The sequence below is a fragment of the Hoplias malabaricus genome, chromosome 4 (assembly GCF_029633855.1).
Source record: "Hoplias malabaricus isolate fHopMal1 chromosome 4, fHopMal1.hap1, whole genome shotgun sequence".
NCBI classification, from domain to species: Eukaryota; Metazoa; Chordata; class Actinopteri; order Characiformes; family Erythrinidae; genus Hoplias; species Hoplias malabaricus.
In genome coordinates this window covers 35,510,341-35,538,334 of record NC_089803.1, presented here as the reverse complement: position 1 = coordinate 35,538,334, position 27,994 = coordinate 35,510,341, and the positions used below count along the sequence as shown (strand labels likewise).

Below are 27,994 nucleotides of genomic sequence, written 5' to 3'. Positions count from 1 at the left end.
TTATTTCAGTGTGGAAAATCAAAGCTTCGTTTGCTTTTCCTCTGTGGAGAGCGCCTTTCAATCCGGCTCGAGTCCCCATCAGTTCTCGGCGTGTGGGCGGGGGACGGATTTCGCCTCGGTTGACATCCTTCTGGGACAATGTATATGACTCGAGTACCATTCAGCCCCCAGAAACGCAGAGAAATCAAAAGGACGATAGCAAGTTCGCATGAGCCGCGCGCGCATTGCCGTTTTTACGCACCGCTGCGCGTGATTAACCTCGACGAGCCGCACTGTCCGTTGAGGCCAGACAGCCTGCAGTGCTCTGTGTCGATCACATGGAGCGGGATGGCCGCCTGGCTGTCGTCGGGCTCGCCTTTGGTGCTGGACAGCGGGCGCACGCGGCAACCGTTGACAGCGGCTGGCGACGAGATCCTCCAGAACAAGTCCTTTAGCATTTTGCGGAAGTCCCTGCGCGTGAGGCAGTACAGCACCGGGTTGAGGCAGCTGTTGGCGTTCGCCAGGCATATGGTGACGGGGAACACGTAGGTCTGGCACACGTAGAACGCCTGTCCGAAGTTGGCTAGGTCCAGCTTGACCAAAACACTCCAGAAGGTGATGGCGTGGTTGGGCATCCAGCAGAGGAAGAAGGAGAGCACCACGATGGTCACCGACTTCGTGACCTTGGAGCGCCGCTTGGGCAGATTGTTGTTCATGCTGCGGAGGCGCACGAGGCGCAGGAGCAGCAGGTAGCACACGCACACGATCAGCAGCGGCACCAAGAAGCCCACCACGATCCTCTGTAGGTGGTACATGCTCAGCCACATGCGGTTGGGCAGACTGATGAGGCACAGGGTCTCGTTGAAAACGGTCTTCTGCGCGGCGAACCCCACGGTGGGCGCCGTGGCCACAGTGGCCAGTAGCCAGAGGAAAGCGCTCACGTGCTTGGCGGAGCATCGCAAGCGCCTGGTGCGCTCCCGCAGCGCCGAGGCCACGGCCCAGTAGCGCGTGACGCTCATGGCGGTGAGGAAAAAGACGCTCGCGTAACAGTTCATCACCGTCACCGTGAGCACCACTTTGCACATGATGTGGCCGAAGGGCCAGCTGAAGTCGCGCGCCGCTTCCACGGCCCAGAAGGGCAGCGCCAGCACAAATTGGAAGTCGGTGACGGCCAGGTTGAGGATGAAAAAGTTGACGGATGAGCGCTTCTTGCCGTGGCGCGAGCGCATCAGGTAAAATACCAGGATGTTGCCAAGGAGCCCTGTGGCGCACACGAACGAGTACACGATGGAGATGAGCAAGCGGATCGCAGGAGCGCCATCCGCGATCACCTCGATGTCTTCCACGTGGCTAAAGTGCGACAGGTTCAGCGTGCTCTGGTTGCCCACCGAGTCCGCCATCCCGTCAAACAGCGTCTGGAGCGCGAGCCCCTCCAAGAGCACGAGATACTAAGGCTGCGCAACAGCACCACGGCCACTCAGAAAAAGCAACGCTCAGAACGGCATTGGCGCGTCGGATTTGGTGGAGCACGGACACGGGGTTCGCCCACCTGCGCGGATGCGGAGACACGCGCGTGGAGACATGTTTCTGGTAACTGAAAAGAAGAAAGCGCTCTCTTGGCTCCAGAAGCGCTTTAGTGCACGTGTCACGTCGATGGTACGCCCCCTAGAAGGCAGTGATTGGGCAATAACTCTTTGGCTCAAATGGATTGGTCGATAGTTCTTTGGTTTCCAGTGGTTGGTCGAGAAGTCTCGTGTTTATCGAAGAGAGCAGGCGCGTGCGCTCAGAAGAGAAAGGGCTCGTGAAGATATGCTAGAGACAGGTGCTTCGCGAGGGATCACAGTGACGGTCAGGAACCCCTCAACGACTGGTTGAAAGATTTTGGGCATTATTGGCCTGTTAATTTTTGCTTATCTGTGATTGGCCTAAACACTTTCTGGAAATGATGATGGTGTGACGTGGTTAATACAGGGCAGGGCCGTCAGTAGAGATAAATGATTAGGGAGGCTAAGCTTTAACCAGGTGGGTCTGGGGTAATTACCTTATAGCAGCAACTGTCTTTGACGAGGTACAGATTAAGTAAAGCCACAAGGAGTTGCTGCCTTTACAATATAAATAAATAAATAATAAAATAAATAAATACAAATTTGAATATCCATCTACAAAACTGAGTTGTGGAAAACTATTAACTGATTATATTCAGGTATCTGTAAAATAGTCATAACGTCAGGAAAGAACATAAAAATCTATTCAGTCTGCCCTAAATACTGCAGTGTTTAAATTATGTTAAATTATTCAGCAGGATTACTTTACTTTCATCAATAATCAGGTTTCCTCTGCTGCATAATGCTATTTCAACTAGTGCATCAGTGGCTTTTTAATTTGGTTAATTAAATATTGTAACAGGCATTCAATTAACCTTTTTTCTTTATGTTTGTCTTGAAATGACTCTCACTGTCAGGAACTCACTACACCTTCTCCCCACATGCACTGTGTACGTAGGGTTGCTAAGTATTTTAAATCAAAATAAAGAACACAGAGGCTGGGGGACCAGTATGTACTTGTAAATCCTTTCCGACTGTAGTCAATCAGATAAAGCATATTTGTTGTCAGACATTTATTAAGCCAAATGCCATCAGGGCGGTTAGTGCCTGTCAGTAGCCTTTTGAACAACGGCAAAGCAGAATCTATCCATGTATTTTGCTAATACTGTATTAGCAGATTAAAAATAACTATGATTTTACATTGGTCATTATTTACAGTAAGATCTGAAGTCTAAGAGTCTAAATGACATATGTCCAGTCAAAATAAAACAAACTGCTTATGTTCTGACTCATATTTGTCTTAAACTGCAAAAATAGTTTGTCAATGTTCATCTATATCCAATTATCTAATGTGATTTTTATGTATAAAGAATGACTTTGATTCAAAAATCCATCGGTTATTTGTTGAGGGCGGATGAAATATAGTTTGCCCAGGACACAGTGCTAACATTATTTCTGTCTAAAAGCAGAGGTGTAGTTCCTAGTGTTTCAGCTCTGACCTGCTGCTCTCAGCGTTGCTGCAAAACAAACCGCTGTAGGAGGGACTGTGGTTTGTCTTTGGTTCTTTGGGTGAGAGTGATTGGTCAGAAAGTCTCGCAGTTTGCTCTAAGCTTCACACACGAAATGTGCAATCAAACCAAAATGGAACGAGTGAGGTTGAAGATGGATGCTTGAAAACAGTTTCCATTTATTGCAGTATTTATGAGCTACACAACATTTTGTGCTCTGAATCCTGCCTGTCTTAACTCATAGAGCATGTACTTTGACCCTAGCTGACAGTAAGTTGAAGAACAACTGTTTAATCATTCATTTCTGCAACACCTCAAGACTTCTGTGCTGTTCTTGTCAGAAAGGAGGGATGAGCATTACACAGAAGCAGGCATAACTGCCAACTGCAGTGGTTCCGAAAATGGGGAAGTGCACCCAGGCAAATGAACAAGATACATAATGCATGGCATGTGTAATAATTCCACAGTAAAGGTGATTTGCCACATTATGTTGTATTTGCTTAAGAAGTTTTGTAGAAATAACAATGTTTAAAATAAATTCCAGTATTCCAGAGTCTGGAAGCAAAAGACCTGTAAGTGTGTTTGTCAGTGGCAGATGGTATGATAATATACTCATCAATCTACAAAAGTGGGGCACCTGACCACTGGGCTGTTGTACATATTGTGTGGTACAGTTCTTCTTTGGGTAAATGTTTTCTTGATAAATAAACAAACAAAAACACATTTAAAGATATCTACCAGTTAATATTGATTGGTTTAGAAGTACCTTGATGTCTTCCACAACCCAAACGAATTCATTTCATTAAATTAAACTACATAAACAACATCAAATAACACAACACTTTCTGTGATGGCTGGACCTGCAGGGCAGATCAGTTTAAAAGCTGTAGTCCAGATCAGTGTTTATGCGTTTTTTATTGCAGATTTGCCCTCCGGGTTCTAAGCCATTGTTACATCTTGGCTGACTGACTACATGTGGTGTAAGCAGAAACATAAATTAGATAGTTTGCTAACCTATTGTTATCTATAATAGGGACATGTTTTCTTCTAATTTCCAGGGTCACAACAACAGAAACATTACTTCTAAGATCATTCACAGTCATAGCATCTCACATCACATTTCATGTCCTTTCCTCTGCTAATGTAGAAATGGTCTGTTTAATGGGGCATGAAAGTGGATGAGACAAAAATCACACTTTCTAAAACATCATAGGGTACATCTCAGCAGTGATAGAGGGAACTGCTCAGGCCTATACTACAAGAGGGACAGTAAAGCATAGGTGAAGTGAAACTACATAACTCATTCAGGCATTTAAATCCACCATGGGTGAACAATTCATTGAGGCAAAAAAAATTAAATATCAATTAAATATTTCACTAATGCAGAGCTAAATGACACTGATTAAACTGATCTAATGATATCAAATCAAGATTATTATCAGCTTATGCTTCAGGGAAGTCTTTACAATATACATGAACATTTCTGTGATGATCTAATGGCATTCATCTACAAGAGACAAATTGTTTTAAAATGCAAACTTTACAAACTTTACCTCACCTCAGAGGATTGGAATGGGCTGTTACATTTGAAGATGCAGTGTAATTTGTCCATGGCACTATATACATGGTATATATACACCTAGACCACAAGCTCACTGTTTGCATTGGGCAAGGATTTATTTTGCAGCTCCCTCAGAGCATGTGTGGATACTTTGGGGCATACTAACACTGGCATAACTCTGTTCTTTCAGTTATTTCCATCACTGAATCAGATTTATCTAGCTCAACACAACCACCACTCCTGCCAAAATATAAAAAATCAATAAATAAAAGAAATATAATATATATATATATATATATATATATATATATATATATATATATATATATATATTTTTTTTTTTTTTAAATGAATTAATAAATTATTATATAACATGACATAGGTGTACTAAGAAAAAAGGCATGTTAGAGGTACCATATTAGTCACTAAAGGTGCAGTATAAAGTGGTTTTAAAGTCCAGCTGTGTTCCCTATAGGTACATTACATTCTCTTCTCCAGAAGGAGAGATGAATATTTTTAATTACTGAACTGTGTAAAATAATACAATTATATTCCCCAAAAAGGTATTGAATATGTACCACCTAACAGTGTATAAATAAATAAATGCACAAATAACCTTTGTTTTTCATGAAAAAGGGCATAAATATAGACAACCTGGATAAATCTGGGGAAGAGTTGTTCTTGCTGATGTGTTTATACTCAGAAATTTCACATCTTTTAAGGTGGAATGGTTTGTTTAAAGAAAAATAAGCTATTTGGTCATGGCTGAAGTTTAACTTGTCTGTAAGCTTTAATTTACTGTTTGAATTAACACTGTTTTTGTAACATTTTAGGTCTGTGTTTAATTTTATGCAGATAGCGGTCTCTCAGATTTAAGCCAATTCCACATTAAGTCATCTGAAACAGCAGGAATAAGTTAATATTACTTTTAAAGCAGACATAAAGCAATAGCCTCATGTCTTTTCAAGATGTTCAAGTCTTCACCATAAAATGTAATGATTCCCACTCAACACACACAGCAGTGTTTTTAAACACTATATCACCTCATTTTTGGTCCATCCTGTAGATGTATTCAGAGTCAGTAGCTCATCTGTTGCTGCACACTTTGTATTGGTCGTCCTCTAGTTCTTCATCAGTGGACACAGGATGCTATCAGCAGGATACTTTTGGTTGGTGGACTATTCTCATTCCAGCAGTGAGGGGTTTAAAAATTCCTGCAGTGTTTTATTCATTTAAATTTAAGTTTAAAATGCTGGTGTTGTCAAACCAAACTTTTTAGATATTTAGAACAATGTTCTTAGAACATTTCAAGGTAATGTTCCTGTAATATTTATGTTGTTTTTTTGTTTTGTTTTGTGAGGTAACATTCTCAATGTTTTTTACTTAATTTTTTAAAATAATAATCATTGAAATTTTCATCTTTGAGGAACACTGAAACAGGAGCGCACACAGGATCATTGAGTGTGAGGCAGGAACACACCATGGACAGGGCGTCATTCCATCACAGGGCACCACACACTCATACAGTAACTCACACACTAACACTTATAGAAACTTCTCAAAAGCCAGTCTACCTAATAACATGTATTTTTGGACAGTGGGAGGAAACCTAACCACCCTAAAGAAACCCACGCACACAACGAAAACACACCACATTTCTCACAGACAATGACCAGAGGTGGTGTTTGAACTCACAACCAGAGAACCCTTTCGTGCCGCTCATGTCCAACATGGTAAGTAGTTGAACAACTTGCTAATCTGTTTGTTTAATCAAGCAGAGTTAATCTGAAATAGTGGAGGACATAGTAACATTATTTCTTTCAGTGAGGGATGTTGTAAGAAGCATTTGCTATTATGGTTTGATATGGTTTAAATTCCTTTTTTTATGAAACATACACACACACACACACACACACATTGATTTAGTTGTACTTGTGAGTACTGCTATTAAAATAATGAATTCTGTAACTAATTAACACAACTACATGAAATCCTAAACTTAAGCCCAGTAACCAAAAGGAAATAATTTCACTATTAGTTTTTTTCATATTAACATACCAGGTTTATAATAAATAAATAAACATATAAGTAAATAGACCACACAATGTGAGATACCCCTACCCTTGAAGACCTCAGGTCCTCACAAAAAACAGCCGCATATGCACACACACAAACAATGTAACAGAATGCAGTCATACAGAGCTTATAGAAAACATGCACACTAAAGCAGACATTCTCATACGTTCTTTCATCATCATAAACCCCACTCTAATTCATAAGAATCTGCTGTATACACAGTACAGTCAGTTAGCAATGAGAAACTAAACTCAAACAGGGTGTCAGCAGAACTGCAACAGAAAATACATAAGGTAATGTTCTGTCTGCATTCTGGATTATTATGAAACATGCTGAAATGCTAATGCCTGTATTTTAAGCCTTGCATAATATAGTCAAACATAAGCAGCAAACAACATGTGAGAACCTTACATATAGGCATCCATTTAGATCTCAATTACAGAGTCCTCTAAAAGGAACATAGAACCAAAATTCTACTCTTTAATGTTTTCACTAAAGAAGGAAAATATATTATTGTGGTCTTCAGAAGGAATTTCTAAAAATTTTATAAAATACCTAATTGATTTTAAATATAAGGCTTGAAAATGGCAGATAAAATATGGTGCTGATACTGAACAGAGCTTGTTAATGTGTTGGACTCAATTTGAAACATTTTAATAGTCTATTCAAAACCACCAGTCCCCATATGCATGCATTCATATGAGTTTCATATGTACAGCTTTTCCGAAATGTTTGCTATCATCGAATTCAAAGAGGGCACATGTATCTAAACATTCATAAATAAAAACAGAATCCTTTTCAGCCTACATTCAGTTGAATACACTACAAAGTCAAGATATTTAATGTTTAAATGGATAAACTTTATTGTTTTTTTTTTTTTGCTAATATTCACTCATTTTGAATTTGAGGCCTGCATCACATTCCAAAAAAAGTTGGGAGAGGGGCTTGTTTACCACTGTGTTACATCACCTTTCCTTTTAACAACACTCAATTAGAGTTTTGGAATTGAGGACACTAATTGTTGAAGCTTTGTAGGTGGAATTCTTTCCCATTCTTGCTTGATGTACAACTTCAGTTGCTCAACCGTCCGGGGTCTCCGTATTGTCGTATTCTGTCGTATTGTGCGCTTCATAATGTGCCACACATTTTCAATGGGAGACAGGTCCGGATTGCAGGCAGTCTAATACGCCAGCAGCGTTTCTGGTTGTTGTTGATATATGGCTTTTGCTTTGCATGGTAGAGTTTTAACTTTCACTTGTAGATGGAGCGATGAACCGTTCAATGACAATGGCTTTCTGAAGTGTTCCTGAGCCCATCTGGTAATATCCATTACAGAATGATGTCAGGTTTTATGCAGTGCCGTCGGAGGGATCAAAGGTCACAGCTTTGCCGCTTACTTGCAGAGAGTTTTCCAGATTCTCTGAATCTTTTGATGATATTATGGACTGTGGATGATGAAATCTCTACATTCCTTGCAATTGTACATTGAGAAATGTTGCTTTTAAGTTGTTGGACGATTTGCTCATGCAGTTGTTCACAATGTGGTGAACCTCACCCCATTCTTGTTTGTGAATGACTGAGCTCTCCGGGGATGCGCCCTTTATATCTAATCATGACACTGTGGAATGTTCCAAACAGGTGTTTTTTGAGCATTCCTCAATTATATTTTCTCTATATGGTCCAGTATTGGTTGCCAAATTTCAGTAAAATCCTCTGGTTTATTGGTTAAACTGTATCAAGTGAAGCATATAATCAAGACCTCTGATCCATGCTTCAAACAATGGTGCAGCTTCTGATTTCCACTGTTGTAATATTACTCTATTTGCCAAAAGGACACCAAGAGATATCACTTGTTTCTGAAATGTATTCACATAGGTAGAGTCTCTTATTCCAATAATTGCAACTAATGGATCTGGTAAACAGGTTCTATCAAATACTGTAGTGAAGAATTCAAAAACAGACTTCCAAAACTTGTGAAGTTTAGAGCATGTACATAAATGATGAATCAATGTTCCTTCTTCAATTTTACTTTTGCTGCATGTTGGAGAGATTGTATAAGATGTTATAAAAAGTGGAAACGGTTCCTTTTGTATATGGACAGACAGAAAGAGTCTTCACCGCAGGTGAATGATGCGGTTAAGTTTTGAACTCAACCAAATGAGTTCTGATGAAATGCCATATTTGCACATATGTGAAAAAATGTGAAAAGGGAAAGTTATATTTATTTTGCAATCTCCAATAGTTTTTAGACCTCTGTCTTTCCATTGCAGGAAGACAGCACACTTTAGTGCTGCTGGAAAGCCATGGTTTCTACATATTGAGTTGGCTATGTACATATCGGGAACTTTTAAATATGCTTTAATTTGTCTCCAAATTTTCAGGTTGTTGTGGATCATGAAGTTGTTGCTGTATAGCGATTTCTGTGGTTGGAATGGACTATTAAGTAAACATATTAGAGAGGTACTTTGACACACAGAACATTCAATAGACAGCCATGAGGGAATTTCACTTTCTTGATCTGGGTGGTTTCGCTAAAAAGAGAGGATATTTAAATTGACTGCCCAGTAATAAAATCTAAAGTCGGGCAGACCAAAAGCACCTGCTGATTTTAGATTATGTAAGTGCTTCTGTGTGATTCTGGTAGTTTTATAATTCCATACAAATGAAGTAATGACACTATTCAGTTGTTTGAAATAACTTTAATGAATGAAAGCACCTACAGTTTGAAACAAATAGAGAAATAGAGGGAAAGTAACCATCTTAATGGCATTGATTCTGACCACCATTGATAAAGGGAGAGTTTTCCAGACCTCTATGTTCTTCTTCAGCTGTCCAATTTATTTCTCCCAATTCACCTTATTCACATTTTCAGGATTTTTTGTTACCTCAATACCCAAATATATGAAACTTTCTTGTGCATGTTTGAATGGAATATTATAAAATAATTTCTTATAAGTCTTACCAAGAGGTATAATTTCCCTTTTGTCCCAGTTTGTTTTGTAGCCTGAGAATGAGCCACTGTATTAAATAGATCAAGCAAGGGATCCATCGAGGTCTTCCGATTTGATATGAATAATAGCACATCATCTGTGTACAGAGAAATTTTATGTGAAGTGTTGTAAGTTTTTATAGGTGCAATGTCTGAACAATTTCTGATGACTGTAGCTAGAGGTTCAATACAAACAGAGAACAGAAATGGGGAAAGACCACATCCTTACCTAGTTCCTCTGTAAAGGGGAAAAGGAGGGGAGATATCATTATTGGTTATTACTGATGCTGTAGATATAAAGGGCTATTTATCCATTTCATAAATATAGGGCCAAAACCAAATTTGTGTAATGCTTGCATCATGTACTTGTTTGAAAGATTTCTCAGCATCTAATGACAGTACTATTGGGTCTCCTAGGTGTACAATAAAACATTCAGAGCTTAATTCAAAATATTTCTGTTTCATTTTAAACATATGGTTTTATATCTGTTTTGCGCTAATGGTGTTGTAGCCTACTCATGTTTAAGTGAAAGTATTTTATTTTTAGGGGCTTTTTTATACTCTTCCTCTAAATATATTATTGCCTTTTCTGTTTATTTTAATTGTACTGCATCTCCTCTTCTGGCAGCGATTTCATATGATCTGATGTGTCCACCAATGACAGTTTTAATGGCTTCACATAGGGTTGAGTCATTTACCTCACCTGTATCATTTGAATATATTGCAAATGAAATGTTCTGGTCCAGATATTCACAGAAATTCTTGTTTTTTAGTAGTGCATTATTTAGGGTCCATCTGCGATTACCTCTATTAACTGAAATATTTAAAGTAAGTGATACAAGTGCATGGTCTGAAATTAAGATAGGATGATATGCTACTGCAGTTGCTAAGGACACAATTTTAGAATCTATAGAAAATAGTCAATTTGGGAAAAAGATTTATGCCCTGAAGTGTAGAAGGAATAGTCTTTGTGTGTGGGATATGTAAGCCTACATATGTCAAAAAGTCAACTATAATGTGACAGACACAATTAAAAGTTAGGTTTTTTTTTTTATCAAAATAGCTAGTCCTCTAGATTTTCCTTGAAATGTAGATGGATATTCGTATTCTGTTTTTATGTTTTACACAACGTCCCAACTTCATTGGAATTGGCGTTGTACTAAAATTATTTATGCAGGCTTTGTGAAAAAGTGGTAGAGTTCCTGTCTAAGCAGTTCTATATTAGTGTGTGGTAAGAAACAACATGTGGAGCAAACTATAATCAAGCTTTCCAACAGAGCATTTCCTCCTTTAGGATGACAGAGAGCACATCTACGCTCAGCTGTCACAAACAGCTTCATTCTGGTGCAAAGGAAATTACTCCAAGGTCATGGTCTGCATTCTACACAGTGTAAAAAATATCCTGTATCAGACGTGAAAGTTATTAATGTCAGTCTAAGGGTAACAGCTGTTGTTGGTAACAAACATGATCTGTAGCCATACAAAAAAAACCATTAAAACCACACATCCTGTTTGTTTTTCAGCTTTGGAAAGCTGGTGGTAGAACTCACATTTTAATGTCCATGAACACAACCGGATCCACAGATACAAAAGAAGCAAACCTCATGCATCCAATATTTTCCAGCACAAACAGTAACTATTCTACATAATGTGTGTCTGGAACACTGCCGACACCTGAGGATTCCAGTGTGAGAAAAGCGCACGACTTATTCCAACACAATAATCAGCACATAGAATATGAACAGAGAGGATATTTTTCCTGCATTTCTTGCGGCATGGTGATTAGCATTTTAAGGAGCCCAAAACTAACATGCCAAACAGACTGTGGAGTACTAGCAGGGACCGAAATGCTAAAACTCACTAGATTGAAAGCCATTTGTGTGTGTGTGTGTGTTCATGAATTTGTATGACTTTCTGTCTGATTGTGCAGATCTGCATGTTAAGGTATACACAGATTGCCTATCCAGTATCCACGGTCATCAGGATACCCAAAAATACATTAAAAGAAATAGTACAAATATAAAATGGAGAAGTTGAGGATGAGAACGGGTAGTATATATATGATGCATCCTCTAAATGTCAATATTGTTTTTGTTTGTTGGTTTTTTTAATTCATTCTCTACAACAGAGTGAATTTCTTTGTTCTTTTACAGATTCTGATTTGGATGCTGCCACATGGTACACATGTTCATGTTACATTAAAGCATGCTGGATGACACCTCTGTGAACATCTGCTTATGACAAAGTGTGAACATAATCTGTACATGTCCACACATACACTTATGCAGACATCTAAATCAGCCTTCAATAATTCCGCATCAACAACTGACTACACCAATTCACATATACATATATTACACTGTGTTCAGCTGATTATATAATAATAATAATACTGTACAGCTGGCTCTATGTTTGACTCTTGTTGTTTTCTAGACTGGTGTTTGGACTCAAATGAAATGAATCTGAAGTAAATCTGGAGTGTGACTAGACTAATTCCTTAAAATGTATAGTATATCTCAAATGTATTTGGTTATAACAAATTAGAGTAAACAATTCCTGCTTTACATCCAGTGATTCCGGGTAAGCTCAGAAGATAAAAGAATGAATGAATGAATTAATTAATGTAATTAAAATAAACAGATCTCATTTAATTATGGCCCATTCTCCATAAGAAATGCAGCTATGGTTTCATGTTCACTAAAACTAGTCATTTGTCCTCAAGGATTTTTTTAGAGGTTCCACATAAATAAGTTTGGTTTCACAGTAATTTAAAAAGATGGATTGCAAATATGAAAGAGAATGTCTATATTCAGCAATCCTTACAGAGGAAGATCCACTACATGTTTATAGGTTTGTAGACTTTATAAAGAGTGAATTTGGCTATTTTAAGGATAATCCAATTTGCAGATAATCATACAGTTGTCTTCATACAGCTTGTATAATCTCTACAGAAACACATGAAATTACATGTCAAGGAGCAGCTGCAGAAGAGCTTAAAGGATCAATCTGTAATACTGTTGCTAAGCATTTCAAATGGGAACTTAAAACAGTGGAGAGAATTATCTGCCTCCTCCTTCTCCTTCCCAGACAAAGCTTGACAGGTCGCCAGTTGGATGAAAACTGAACATACACGAACAAGCAAAGTTTAAGAGCTTTGGACTGTAATAGCTGCACCATAATAAACATATTTATATAGCAGTGTTTGTCATTTCACTAAAACATCTAACTGACGGCAAAAATTGAAAGACAGCTGCCATTTTCCCTGCATTTAAAAGCCTTTACTGTCTATATCCACATTAAAGGAACACTAATGTTTATTAAAATTACAGCTTCTAAATGATTGTAATATCCACAGAGCTGTAATAGGGAGAATACAGGGTGGGCCATTTATATGGATACACCTTAATAAAATGGGAATGGTTGGTGATATTAACTTCCTGTTTAACTTCCTGTTTAAACTACAAATACTGGAAGCCTGTGCTAGCATTTCTCCTGCGGTGTTGCTATCAGTGTGTAAAGAGTGGGAGAAGAGGGTTGCATTGACAATCCAACACAATGGGCAGCACTTTGAACACATTTTATAAGTGGTCTAAGAAACTTGTAAATAACTCATGAAAGAATAAAGTTACGTTAAAACCACGTTGTTTTTCTTGTGAAATTCCCAATAAGTTTGATGTGTCACATAACCCTCTTCCCATTGAAAAAACAAAAGTTGTATCCAAAATGGCCGACTTCAAAATGGCCACCATGGTCACCACCCATCTTGAAAAGTTTCCCCCCTCCCATATACTAATGTGCCACAAACAGGAAGTTAATATCACCAACCATTCCCATTTTATTAAGGTGTATCCATATAAATGGTCCACCCTGTACAACCTCTCTGTCTGATATGCCAGGTCCTCTGTTGGTTTACTGCACTAAGCAATTGCTGAATCACGTGACAGAGGACTGCGAGAAATGCCTAACACTTAATGGCACAAATCTCTTAGCTACAAGAAGAATCTAGGTCTATATTCCCGGTAGAGACATTATATGGCAGAGAGTGCAAGGAAGAGAAAGAGAGAAAGAGAGAGGGGGAGAGAGGGAGAGAGAGAGAGAGAGTGAACTGAAACAGACATGAGGACACAAGTTAGAGTAGTAAGTATTTGTTGCCTATTTTCATGTGTTGTGGTGTAAGTTAGTGATGTGTTATTGACAAAAGTGTTAAAATTTTGAGAGCAGTGAGCCAGGGTTTGCAGCTGTTAACTCTAACCAGATTAGCTCACTTTTTAGCGTTAGACATTGAATGTGGTTCTAAGTGCTTTACTCTTAGTTGTTGTGTAGATAAAATGGCTAAAGTTACATTTTGTGTTGATGGAACCCAAGCATTGTTGACGACAAAGTATTAGAATCAGGTATTTGGGGGTTACTGATGAACGAAGGCGAGTGGTAGTGCCTGCTAACTTTAACTAATTTAGCTCACTTTTTAGTGTTGTACATATATTCTAGTAATAAGTGCATTTTCTGTCAATTGCGTTGGTTATAATGGCTAGAGTACCACCAAAGTTGTAATAACATGGTCCAGTGTATATTATGAGTGATATATGGGTTTTATCATGTAGTCAACATTATTTTATTCAATTACACACATTCCGCTGGCTCAACATCAGCTGAAGCCCAGAGAGCCATCTGCATCCTCTGTAAACATCACTCTGTGAGAGGTGTCCCGAGAGCCGGTCCTGTTTATGTGAGTGAGCCAGGGAGAGAGAGAAGTGTGTAGGAATTGATTTCACGACAGCATTGTAAAAGTGAATTACACCCATCAGCAGGTAAGGGGAGCTCCGAAGATAAAAAAGCCAATTCTTACATTTGCATTCCTTTAAGACACATACCAAATTTCCCTTCCAAAAAAGTACATTTAGAAGGCATTTCTTTGCTTTTTTCACAAATTTTCCTCCCACAGTTCAAAAACATGGAGGTTAGGTGAATTGGCTTCTCTAATATCTGTCCTGATGTATGTGACTGAATGTCTGTATGTGTGAGTGAATGTGTGTGTGCCCAGATATGGATTGGTGCTCTGTCCTGGGTGAAACTCTCGTGCCCGAAACAGTCTTCCAGGTGGACGGTCATTCTTGGTCAAGAGTGCACTGTGTGCATTTAACTGTCACTTCTCGCCAGTGTGTGTTGAATGGAATGCCATTCTGAGCAGTGTTCATTGTAAAGCGTCCTTGGGTATCTAGAAAGGCTCTATATAAGTGTAACGATAAAAAATACATCCAAAATGTGTTTTAGAGACTAGCACCTTCTATAAACATATCTTGACCATGTCTGTATGTCAAATTTCTTTTTCCTGCACAAGTAGGTGGTCCTCATCTTAGGTGGCAAAACATACACTTTCTAGGGAATCTGGCAATGCTAAACAATTGATGACCATAGGCTCATCTGTGGTAAGTCTATAATGTAGTTGATCATTTGCCATGAATATTCAAAGAATATAATTAGTAACTGGTGTTTTTGAAATAAAAATAATTTATGAGCTTTTAGTTGACAGTGAAGATAAAAGGGGGGGGGGGGGGTAAGGTGAGGCTTTGCATGCTGTAAGAAAAGAAATTAATTTTTGAAATGTTTAGCAACTTTCTAAAGTCAGTATATGATACTATAAATGGACAGATTTTGGTGAGCGCACCTTCAGATTTTTGAGAGGCCAATACCATGGATATTACTCCGCTTGAAGGGACAGGCTGTCTTATGTCAATTTTGGCTGAGCTTCACTTACTTGATGGGTCTACCTTAATAGAACTGTCTCTTTCTGTCTCTTGTGGCTTTTTAATCTCTTTTTACGCTCTATTGGCATGAGTGCCTTTACGGCTTCCAGAAATGTTCACAGTAAGGTAGTTTTTGACCTGATTAAAATGCTAAGTAACATTTATCATCATAGTATTATACTGGTCCTGCTTTGCTGCAATGTTCATCTGGGAAGGCTTTCCACTTCTAGTTGGAGGGGAATTTACACAGATCTGATTAAATTTATAACATATAACAGGTAAATAAGTTAAAAACCCAGAGGGAAATGGTCCTTCTCAGAGGCTTCCCATTGATGGCTTAGGACATATGCAAAACTCACTTTTTGCATGCTTTTTGTATTTCCACTTGGGTCTCTACTGCTCCTATAAACACTCCAACAGCGAAAAAAAACACCCAGCTGTTTTCTGCGAGTCAGTTGAAAGATTTTTGTGTCAGGAATCATATGCTTTTATGAGCTGTTTACGCATGTTGCGTATGGCCCCTCAAATTAATGAAGGCACCCTCATCTTAAGTTAGGGAGAGTTTGTGTATAATCAGAAGATGACGAGAAATTAACTTTCAGGAAATCAAAAAGGGGTAAAAAAAACACTCCACAAGCTGTAGGAACACCAGTGAGGTAAAGCCATTGGACCCACGGTTTGTTAATAAATAAGAGTCTACGAACCTAGCCGCGGGAATATATTTAGAGGTGGTGTGCACTGTGCAGCTGCTCTCCACGACCTTAAAATTTCTTGCAGTGCCACAGTGTCATGAACCAAACTTTGAAGCTGAAAAGTGAGCATTTACTATGTTTTTATACTGTCTAGTACTCATTTAAACTTCCCCAAACACACTCTTACAGTGTAAATGTTGCCTTCTATTTCATTCCACATAAAAAAATTTGTTATTTCCAAGTGCTAAGTTGAGTTTGTCGAAGTTTCAGTTCCACATTAAATGCTGTCGCTATATTCACACAATCACACTAACACTGGCATGTCTGACGTTTTCGTTAAAGACCTTAAACAGTGATGCAGTTACAGGCGCCTGAACAAAACTACTGCATCATTTAAGGTGACACAATGCTGTAAGTGAGAGAATGCTTCTACGTTTGCTTCTTTTTTCTTTTGTTCCACCTTAAGGACTGCACCTGTTACAGAATCAGACAAATGCTGACTTGGATTGTGGAGGGCTGATCACAAAGTTAATTATGTTAAAACTGTTTATTTATACAATGTTTTTTAAAAAAATATATAGTTTGTTTACAACTCATTTTGTTCTGTATATGGCTGGCTGTTCATTCTTAAGCTAAAAAAGGAGGGAGATTACTTGTAGAGAGTCAGGTGCAACTCTCTATTCACATTTTGGCTCAGAGTTCAAAATTTAGCTTAGTGCCCCAGGAAAGTCTGGGCCAGCTGTGTGTGCAGGTGGCTACTCTTCTTTTTGCTCTGGGTCCAACTCAAGGGTCGAACATAGAATAGCGCCTGTTTTCTGTCATTTTCACGTGTGGTAAACTCTCAGCTTAAACATGGGATGGGTGGGGAGTGACCAGCAACAGCTTATTGGTGTAAAATGACAGGGTCTTTAAATGACTCATTCTGAAAGGGACTGAAACTGTCAAGAATAGAGCTGGTGATATCTCTTTATGGGACAGTGATTTTGCACAAAGAATGTCATGAACATGTTTTAGCCCATAGACTGATTCTAACTTGTTTAAAAAGAGGTATATGTCCCCTTTAATGTGGATGGAAAATAAGAAAAGAAAGGCATTAGACTATAAGGAAGAAGCATTAGACTGAAAGGAGACATGAGATACATATGGGCCTGATAATAATGATAATATTTACAACATTAAAACTAAGAAGGACAATGATCTTGGATGAGAAATGTTAGGGTTCCTTTCGTTAGATCAGTTGTTATAGAAAAGTGTCCTTTATACTGAGCAAATCTGAGCAGAGTGTGAGACATTACTGAGACTTCCACTACAACTGAAGAGATGTTTATCTCAATAGATATTTGAGCAGCAGAAGATTCATGTAAGGTTTCTCTGCTTTTCACCCAGTGTTTGTGGAAAAACTACAGAGATTTGATTCTTAAAATATTTAAATAAGGACAGAAATACTGGTCCCTCTTTTTGTGCAGTAACACACTCTACTCTGCTGGAAAGCACAGCAGGAAATTTGTATTCTCTTCAGCTACAAAAGCATCAGTGACATCAGCTGAGCAATTAGCCCTGTGTGCCAAATTCACCCCAAAGATGTTTACAGTTCCACCGTCCAGTGGTGCGGAGCTGCACACTCCAACCATCACTTGTCATTGTTCATAGTTATATCTGGCTTGTGTGAAACTGCTACAGATCCTCTATGGTTCCTATATGTCAGTGCATTTCTAGGGTGATTAAACTACTTGAAATATCTTTAAATTATTTAAAACGTATTTATAAAAATTTTCCCCCTTAACATGCACAACTGTGTTTCATATAATATTTGAAATGCCCATTCCTTTTTTTTTTTGATCAATTTATTTACTTTTGTCATTAACAAATAACACAGATATACATTTTAGAAAAGTAACAAGAATGAGATTAATGAGATTAATTATATTCCACCACCCACAACTCCCACCCCCCACCCCATCCTTGCACCCCTTCCCTGCACCCCTTCCCTGCACCCCTTCCCATCCTTGCACCCCTTGCCCATGGCCCACTTATCAAAAACAAAAAAAATATTAAAAACAGTATGTGAAAGTAAATGTAGTGTTCTATATCAAAGCATTGCTTTAAATTTCACTGCAGCATTCTCCAAAGTCAATAATGTTTTTTCCTTGGTACCATGAAAACAAGCAGTTGACAGTTCCAGATTAATAATGTCCATACAAAAAAAGAATCAATTTTCTCCATCTCAGAGAATGTGGAGGTTGCCAATGCAAGGCTAGTAGTTTTTTAGCTGCAGTAGTTCCAGCCATCCAGATACTTCTCTCTGCACAAATTACAGCAAGAGTCATAATTCAAAAGAAAGAGTTGAGGTAACATTTGAATTGAGATCTCAAATATTTCTGACAAAGTAGAAGTGACTTTAGAACAAGAATTATAGACTTTGGGGCATTCCCCTAAAGGCAAAGTGGTAATGAATTCCAAACTGATGGTTTGCAAACAGTATTATTCCAAATTGTTTGCCAATTAATTTGTTCACCAGAAAGTAAGTAAGTCTATGGCGAGCGATTATGCCTTCTTCTATAGGGTGCCATGAGGTTTTTGTTTCAGGATTAAGCCAGACAGTGAGAGCACAGAGAACAAAAGAGTAATAGTATAATTTAAGTTTGGAGCTGAAAGTCCACCATCAATTTTACAGCACTGGATGTTTACATATTTATATCTGGGTCTTTTACCTTTTCATAAATAGATCGAAATAACAGAATTAATTTTCTTCCAAAAATACGTTGAAGGGGATAGAGGAATCATAGAGTCAGTGAAGTTAAGTCTGGGAAGAATATTCATTTTAAGTACAGAAATACGTGTTTGCATTTTATCCGTCGTTTGGTTCCATTTTTTTCAGATCGTTACTAATCTGTTTCAATATATGATTAAAGTTGGATTTCACAGTTGAATTTGTTATGACAAATTCAACCAGACATATCACCACCTGTGTGAAGAATTGATATATTCAATTTTCTACGTAAAATAATGAAAGTGCCATTATTTTTTTCTTGGTGGAAGAGTATGCTGCCACATTAAAGAATTTCTTTGACATTTTGGCTGCATCTGTGGATAAGAGGTGGGACTCTTGTAATAAATCAATATCTATTCTTTTCCTACACAAAATGTCTAAGTAGCTAACCCTCTTTGAGTGTGAATTTAGAACCCGGACATTCCAAGACAATATAGTCATGTATGAAATGACCAGATTAGATTATAACAGACTGAACAACATTAGGTAACCCTGGGTGCCATAAACCCCTTATTAGAATCTTTTTAAACAAACCCTTCTGGGGAGAGGAGTCTAGGGAAAATACAACCTTTACTGTCCACGTTGCTCACTTATAGAGTCCACCCTCGATACAAGAGCCAGTACCCGTTTTATCTGAGCTGCAAAGTCATCTCAGATCATGGATACTTGAAAGTTAAAGTTTTGAGATAGTGTTTCATACTACATTTGGAAGAAGTTGGCTTGCTTCTTCATCAACTCGGCCAACAGTTCCGCCATTTTCACAAGCTCTGGTGAGTCGTTTTGCTTGTTTTTTCTTGATTGGAGAAGCCTCTGGGGAGGGAACTGGTTTCGATTTTGTATTAGATATCTCAGCCTTCCTATCACCACTATATAATCTGGGAAAACGTATTAAAAATGATAAAAAAAAAGAAACAGAAAAGGGGTAAATGTGTGAGAGCTCTAGCTGCGTACTACCATTCCGGGAAATCGGTCATGTGGTCCCCTCAAATGCCCATTCTAATTATATGTCCTAATTCTAAATTTATCTGAAATAAATAATAAATATCCACAGTAAATTGGTGAAAAACATTTTCCAAAACTTCAAAAAGAGTTTACAGAAACTAGGACTCCTGACAACCATACAAGTCATGACAGACCACAATTATGACCATCGGAGATACTTAAGCTTTCATCTTTGAGAGAGAGGAAATATGTTTTGTTTCAGATCTGCAAAAAAAATGAAGACTAGTTTTTCTGACCAACCCTCCACTGTGAAAAGACAACTCAAGGGTCTGAAAGTGTCTGACAACAAAGAACTAGTGAGAAATGGAACTCAAAATATAGAGTCAAAAACAAAAAACAACACCAAAAAACACATGCACACAAAAAAATGCATGTCCAAGATGTGAAGTAAGGTCAAATGCATTAAATCAGAGCTCAGTATGCACATTGCATTAGGGCCCCACTAATTAAGGCTTTTAAACCAAGGCAATGGTTAGACGGTCTCTTAACCTGTTATACAGCCATGGCCGAAAGTGTTGGCACCCCTGAAACGTTTTCAGAAAATTAAGTATTTCTCCCAGGAAATTGTTGCAATTCCACATGTTGTGTTACACACATTTATTTCCTTTGTGTGTATTGGAACAACACAAAAAAAGAGAGAGAGAAAAAAATATGGAAAAAATAACAAATCAAACTATAACCATCAACAAGCTTCTTACACCTCTCAAATGGAATTCTGGACCACTTTTCTTTTGCAAACTACTCCAGGTCTCTCATATTTGAAGGGTGGATTCTCCCAACAGCAATTTTAAGAGCTCTCAATTTTAGATCCAGACTCTGTGTACTGTGTTTTTTTCTTTCTAGGCCTCATTTTGTTTTTAGTAAACAGTAGAATGATTTGCTTTACCAAAAAGCTCTATCTTGGTCTTATCTGTCCACAAGTCGTTTTTTCAGTAAGATTTTGCCTTGCCCATGTACATTTTGGCAAACTGCGTTTTTTTATGTTTCTGTGTCCTCCTGGGTCTCCTGCCATAGTGTTTCATTTAATTCAAATGTCAATGTGAACTTCTTTTTTGTGTTGGACACCATGGACAAAGGAACATCAAAATCTCTGGAGATTAACTTGTAACCTTGAGATTGTTGATATAAGTCCTCAGACAGTTCTCTTATTGTAGTACACACAAACACACAATGCAAAGATTGAGTCAAATTCTCTTCTTTTTTATCTGGTTTCAGGTGTGATTTTTATATTGCCCACACCTGTTACTTGCCACAGGTGAGTTTAAACGAGCATCATGTTTGAAACAAAGCCCACAATTTATTTACTCATAATTTTGAAAAGGTGCCAATAATTTTGTCTGGCCCATTTTTGGAGTTTTAATGAAATTATATAAATTTTTTTAGCTTTTTAGGCAGTCTGGCTACCCCTGCCTACAGGGGTGGCCCAGAAGAGACATTTTCTCTTACTGACTGACTGACCGATTGATTCCTAATGTTGAAACACGCATGTACGAGTAGGAATGTTATTTCACATTCTGTTGTTAGTTCAGCCACATTTCACATTGTGGTTTTCCACCAATGAGGAACGAATCCAGTTTGTAAACTAAATTTGGAACTGTTTGGCGTATTTCCACCAACACAAACTGATTCGTGAACCAGAAAAAAAAAAAAATTAGAAAAATTAGAACCAATGAAGAGTAGGTTCTTCAGTGCAAACTGTGGCTTTGTCCATGAGAGTGTCGAGGTACAGTAATTCAAAAAAGAGCTCAGATTCTCAAACATAGCATTATCGTCCAATGGAGCTGGACAAGGTAATTTTGATGTAAATAAATAATAGGAAATAAAACAAGAACACGCTCCACTTGTGTGTGTTTCTGGGGCTGTGTTTGACACGACATCATGCACGCTGGCCAGAGCCTCAGCTCAGCATTGGTTATGTTCCTTTGCTGTTCACAAGCTCAGCAGGATGACTCGGAAATCAGCAACATTTACACACATATTTTATCTCACAGTGAGAGGAGGACTGCTAAATTTGTCTGAATTCATGTATACTTTTATTATAAAGGTAAGTGGTGGGGAGATATTTTGTGGCATTAGTGTGTTTATCTCCATGTTGTGTATATCTCCATGTAGCTTAAACTTCATGTGTTTTACTTTAACCTGAATAAATAAGTATTAAATTGTATAAATTCTTTATAAATTGTAATTCTTAAAATCAACAAAATGTTCTTGGTCTTCTTTGTTTTTTGCTGGTAGATCAGCTAGTATTTGTTTATTTTTAATAAAATGAAAAAAAAAAAAAATCACTGATTCCAGTGTTATATTTTATGAACAAAACATTGTGCTCCTTTTTTCATTTCTGCATTAGTCCTGCCCTCCATATTTTCTGTACTACACAATCACATAAAAAACACATGTAAGCAAAAACATTAATATGAAGCACTAAAGCTTCTACAGACCTTCCAATGCTAGAGTTTGTATTTTGGGCATTTCCTGTTTTTGAAATTACAGAAACATCTTTGTGGCTAATGGCGGTCTGGCAAACTAGGATTGCCTAGTTTCTTTTCGCTCTTGTTTTCTCTGTTTTTTTGTGTTGCTCCATTTCACATAAAGGAAATAAACATGTGTTTAACAAAACATTTGGGAGAATTTTCTGGAACATTCCAGAGGTGCCAACATATTCGGCCATGACTGTATGTATGTCAGTTAAATATTAAGCATGTTCAATCACATCCATTAGAGTACATTAGAACTGCCTGCTAATTTCTATCATATGCTTCATGTTTGTAAAAGGGTATGTCAATGTAGATAGGGAAGATGTGATAGAGGATGATGCAAGTGAAGAAATTGAAAACAGAGAAGGTTCTGAGGAAAGTGAAAGGGATGAAGAGAGGTCAGAGCCAAGGCATGTATGCCAGAGGATCCAGCACTGGCCAGAGAAGTTGACAAATGAACAATAAATATATACACAATATTATGCAGATTGGCAAGCAAAGAAAAAACAAGGAAGGGAAACTATTCCTAACTACCTTCAATTTGCAAAAGTGAGAAAATCAAAAGAGATTGGCTAATCTATATTTAGTGACCTAAAGTGCAGAGGCTCTGTATTACATCCCATGCCTTCTGTTTTATCATGAGCTGAAAAAGCCATCTAAAATTGCTCTCAACAGCAAAGATGGTGTGAAATTATCATATATTAAATGGCAAAGAATGTACAGAAAATTACCAGAACACGAATCAAACATGCCTCATAAGGAATGCTATTTGAAATGGAAAAGCCTTCAGCATTCATTATTGACTGGAACAGGAGTTGACGGTCACATTCAGAAACAAATACAGACAGAAATAGAAAAGAATAGAACAATTCTTGAGAGGCTTTTGGAAGTGACCCTTTATTTAGCATCAAAAAACCTTCCATTCAGAGGCAAAACATGATGTACACAATGGAAACTTTCTAGGCACTTTAGAGTTGGTGGCATGTTATGATTCAGTTTTAGAAGAGCACTTGGAGAATTTAAGGCAAAAGAAGGAAGGGTCAATGTTAACACACTATCTGAGTCCTGAGACAGAGAATGAGTTTGTTGATGCCTGTGGCAAAAGAGTGCTGAACAGCATCCTGGCAGAAAGAGAAACTGCAATCTATTACTCTGTGATCTATGACTCAACACCAGATATCTGTCACACTGAACAGAATGAACTATTATATATGTGCATCAAGATGTTGAAAATAGTGTTTGGAAGATAACAGAGATTCTGTCAATTTAAAGACTTTTATATAAAGAGAGGCAAGGACATTTCTGAAATGATTCAAGCTGTACTGCAAGACAGTGGCATACCATTAGAGGACTGCAGAGGACAAGATTATAATAATGAAGCCAACATGTCAAGGAAACTGAAAGTTGTGCAAGCTCAGATTCTAAAAGCAAATCTGTTTGCGATATACTCCCCCTGTGCATGTGACATGCCTAGTTTTGTTTTCTGTTTTGTATTGTTTCTTGTTTGTGCTCCTTGTGTTATGTCACTGTCATGTCATACATGTGATACCCTTCCCTTGTGTTTCTAGTTCATGCGTCTTAATTAGTGTCCAGGTGTTTCTTGTTAGAGTTGTCCTCTGTGTTTCCTGGTTGTGGGTTATTGTGTGTGGATTCATGCATGTTTGTGGTCTGTGCTTCTTGTCTTATTGTCCAATTTTGCGCTCTGTTTAGAGTTCAGTCTCTCTGTTCAGTGTTAAGGTTCCTTGTTTAGTGTTTAGCCTCCTAGTCCTGTTTTATGTCCTCGTCTCTGATTTCTTATAATAAGTCTTCCGCACTTACGTCTGTCCTACTACTTGTACCTTTTCCTTGATCACTTGACCAAACCCAATGTGACAGTGAAATCCCATACCCTAAATTTGGTGGGTGTTTTGGTAATGTTAATCGCCTCTACAATGTTGTCAATGTTAGACCAGAGTTATGTACAATCTTGAAAGAAACTGGATGCTCCTTTCATTGTTTGTCTGACACTCAGTGGGGTGCACATGCAACCTTACAAGTGAAGCCAACTCTAAGGCAAATGGCCTAAACAATTGTTTCAAGACATTTGAGTATTTCTACAGTGCATTGAAAATCGAAACCTAATCTTTCAGGCATGGGATATTTCTTTGGATATTCAGACTGCAAACATCAAGGCTCTACAGGAGGAAATACAGGCTATTTGTGATGAATGGGACTCCCTTTAAACTGAAGCCTCCTTATTAGCCCAAGCCATAGAGATCCCTGCTCAATTTAAGATGGAGGAGAAGCAGAAACTGAGAAGGAAGCTAATGCCTGATGAGAGGAGGAGTGCAGAGGATGAAACTGAGTGTAGTGCAGAGAAGGCATTCAGAAACCACATTTTTTTTGTTGCAATTGATAGAATCATCAGTGATCTGAGTGCAAGGTTCCAGACTACAGCCACCATATGTGAATCTTTTGCACCTTTTCTGAGGTTGGGGGATATGTGAGAAGAACAGACAAAAGCAACATGCTGAGCTCTGACAAGAACATACCTAAAAGATTTCACAGTTGAATTAAAGAGTAAGATACTGCTCCTAAACGCAGTATATAATAGACACAATACACATATATAAGCTGTAGCTCAGCGCATTTTTGGACACACATGCATTGCACTGAGGATTTTCTGTACCTTATATGTAACTGTTAGTGGTGTTGAGTGGGCTTTCAGCAAGATGAAACTAGTTAAAAACTACTTGAGATCAACAATGAGCTATGATGGATTGAACAGCCTTGCCCTTCTCTCAATTGAAAGTCAGTTGGCAAGAAAACAGGACTTTAAGCACCTCATCAATGATTCTGCCACCAAGAAGACCTGTCAGTGGGCACTAACTGGGGTATAAATTTCAGTGTGGAAGTCGTTTCATTTTGGCCTTTTAAATGAAAACTGAATAGAGTCAACCTGTGTTTAATTATAAATGAAGCATTTTGTTAATGTGGGTAACTGAAACTGTGATGTTAGGCTACCTTTGGGGATCTTTACTGTTATAGCTTTTAATCATTCTGAAAGTAAAACTAAAATTCAGTGTCTTGTCTTGTGTGATTAGGCTATTTGCTGTTATATGTTTAAGAGTTGTTAGATTAATGTGTGGTTAGATAACTGGACTGGTAGTAAGCCTTGTTGTTGAATACTTTCAGCATTGTTAACTGCTCAGCTTTGTGAATTTGGTGCACATGACTGCCATTGTGCTTGTCTATAGAGTGACTGACTGAGCAGCGTGCTGCTGCGCTTATGCATTATACACTTACTCAAGCAGAAGAAAAAGTAGCTCCCACCAACCGTGTATCATTTAGACAAGATCTCAATTGTTTGGTTACTTTCCACTGTGTTTCTGTTAGTGATACATATTAGTGATACACCTCAAATGACTGAAGTATCAAACATTTCTATATTTTGCTTTGAGAATCAAGTTTAGATCATAAAGGTCTGGTATTTGAGGTTTCGATATTTCAGTATTGATCCACACATCACTCTTGTTTAGGGCCCCAAGGCAGTCCAACTGGCTCTGCATTATTTTAATAAACTCATTCAATCCACCTACCAACATGTGTTTTCCGACTGTGAGTGGAAACCAGAGCTCCCAGAGGAAACATCTGCATATACAGGAAGAACACATTACATTTCCTCACAGACCTTGTCCCGAAGTAGGATTTAAATCCACAAACCCAGAACCATGGAGCTGTCTGACAGTGACATTACCTGCAGTGTTACCATGCCATTTGGTATCATGATTACTTGACAATCAGAAAGGAACATCTAGCCTAGAGGTCTGGAAAATGTCCCTGCACATGGATTTAAAAATCTTAAAGCAAGACCCCTGGTAAAGGAAGCTGTTATGAGACAAATGGTAAACATTAAATACTGAAAAATCTACTGTTATATTTAGTGGCTGGTAGTTAAATTAAGGGATTTAACTGAGAATAATTTGCAGATTTGTAGTGTGTGAAAATGTAGCACTTGTTCAGCAATATGTTAATTACAAATTTGATGCTAATTGTGCTTAATGAGTAGTTTTCCAAAAAGAACAGTGGATTCAACCTCTCTGGTCCCAATTAGTTCAAATACTGAAACATGAAACAGGGAAATAAGTTTTAAAAAATTTAACAAGTTAATAAATGCATCAGTAAATACTTCTTGGCCTTGGCGTTTTAAGTCACACCTTTGCCAAGTGAATCCCAACCCCCACGCACACACACCTCTGCTAATTCCTCTCTCAGACATCAGGCGTCAGTGCTCATTCCTGTCTCATCATTGCTTCTCATTAACTCACACATTTCCCATGGAAAACAGATTAATGTACTAATATGACAACAATCAGGATTATTAGCCCTCACCCAACCTCCTGTTTACATGTACAGTCCAGACTAATCTTAAGATAATCTAATTCAATGGTGATCTCAATTTGCGTTTCTGAAGGTGATTGGAAAAACAGGAGTTTGAAAATAAAAGCAGTTTCTCAGTTATTTTTACTACCATACTGGCCTTTTACTATTTCAGGATGTCCCAGTGATATAGGCTCTGGACATTATCTAATTTACGAGTAAACTCAATATATTGTAAAAATGTAGACATGTTGTCCCCAGTAAGCAGGTTAATTCCCTTAAGGATGTTAGATGGAGCATGTTTTTGTGACTATTTAAAGACAAATGATTCTGCATTTATCATTGGAGGCACTGTTATGAATATCTGAGTAAATGTGCACACAAAATTCACTTCTCTTAAGTCTTACTGAGTACTTTCTTCAGCTTATTTATGTTTTTGTTTTTTCTTTGTTGCACAAACAAAATAGAAATGTATGTTTGCCTCTGTTAGATCATGTTATATATCAAACTAAATGTGACAAGCCTTTAAACAATCATGTTAATAACTGAAAAGAGTAAATTACAAGCAGAAATCATTCACTTTTTTGGCTCAAGATAGTGAGTACATGTGAATTTAATATCTAAAAAATGTATTTTAACAGCCGTGGCACTTACACTATATTAATATTTATCTAGATTCATCATTATCTTTTCCGCTTGTCCATTTCAGGGTCGCGGTGGCAACAGGGTTAGCAAAGAAGCCTAGACGTCTCTGTCAAGCGCAACTTCCACCAGCTCCTCCTGGGGGATCCCCAGGTGTTCCCAGGCCAGCCGGGAGATATAATCCCTCCAACGTGTTCTGGGTCTACCTCGGGGCTTCCTTCCAGTTGGACGTGCCTGGTGTACCTCCAGTGGAAGGCGTCCAGGAGGCATCCTCATCAGATGCCTGAACCACTTCAACTGACTCCTCTCAACGCGAAGGAGCAGTGACTCTACTCCGAGCTCCTCCCTAGTCACTGAGCTCCTCACCCGATCACAAAGAGTATGCCCAGCAACCTGTCGGAGAAAGCTCATTTTGGCTGCTTGTATCTAGATTGATCTTGATCAATTTTGTGATTAAACCTACCCTTGAGGGTACCACCACAGTGACCACAGTTTTCTAGCAGTGTAGGAACGAATTTAAATTCACACATTTCAGAAGAGAGGTTGAATAAACAGGTGCCCATGAACATTTCCCTATATTGGAAGGTCTGCCTGGGTGTCTTTTTAGATCCACCATGATACAGCAGCTAGGAACTGAAAAATACCAATGTAGAG

At 38.3% G+C, this 27,994-nt stretch overlaps 1 protein-coding gene across 1 annotated transcript; it reads right to left on the bottom strand.

Annotated features, from left to right (window-relative positions):
* Positions 1-5: 5 nt before the first annotated feature.
* rxfp3.3b (relaxin family peptide receptor 3.3b) lies at positions 6-27,751 on the bottom strand. The gene is made up of 2 exons (XM_066668830.1): positions 27,464-27,751; positions 6-1,427 (listed from the first exon to the last, which is right to left on the bottom strand). The coding sequence occupies exons 1-2, from the start codon at positions 27,749-27,751 to the stop codon at positions 234-236; spliced, it is 1,482 nt and encodes a 493-aa protein (XP_066524927.1). The 3' UTR covers positions 6-233.
* Positions 27,752-27,994: the final 243 nt, after the last annotated feature.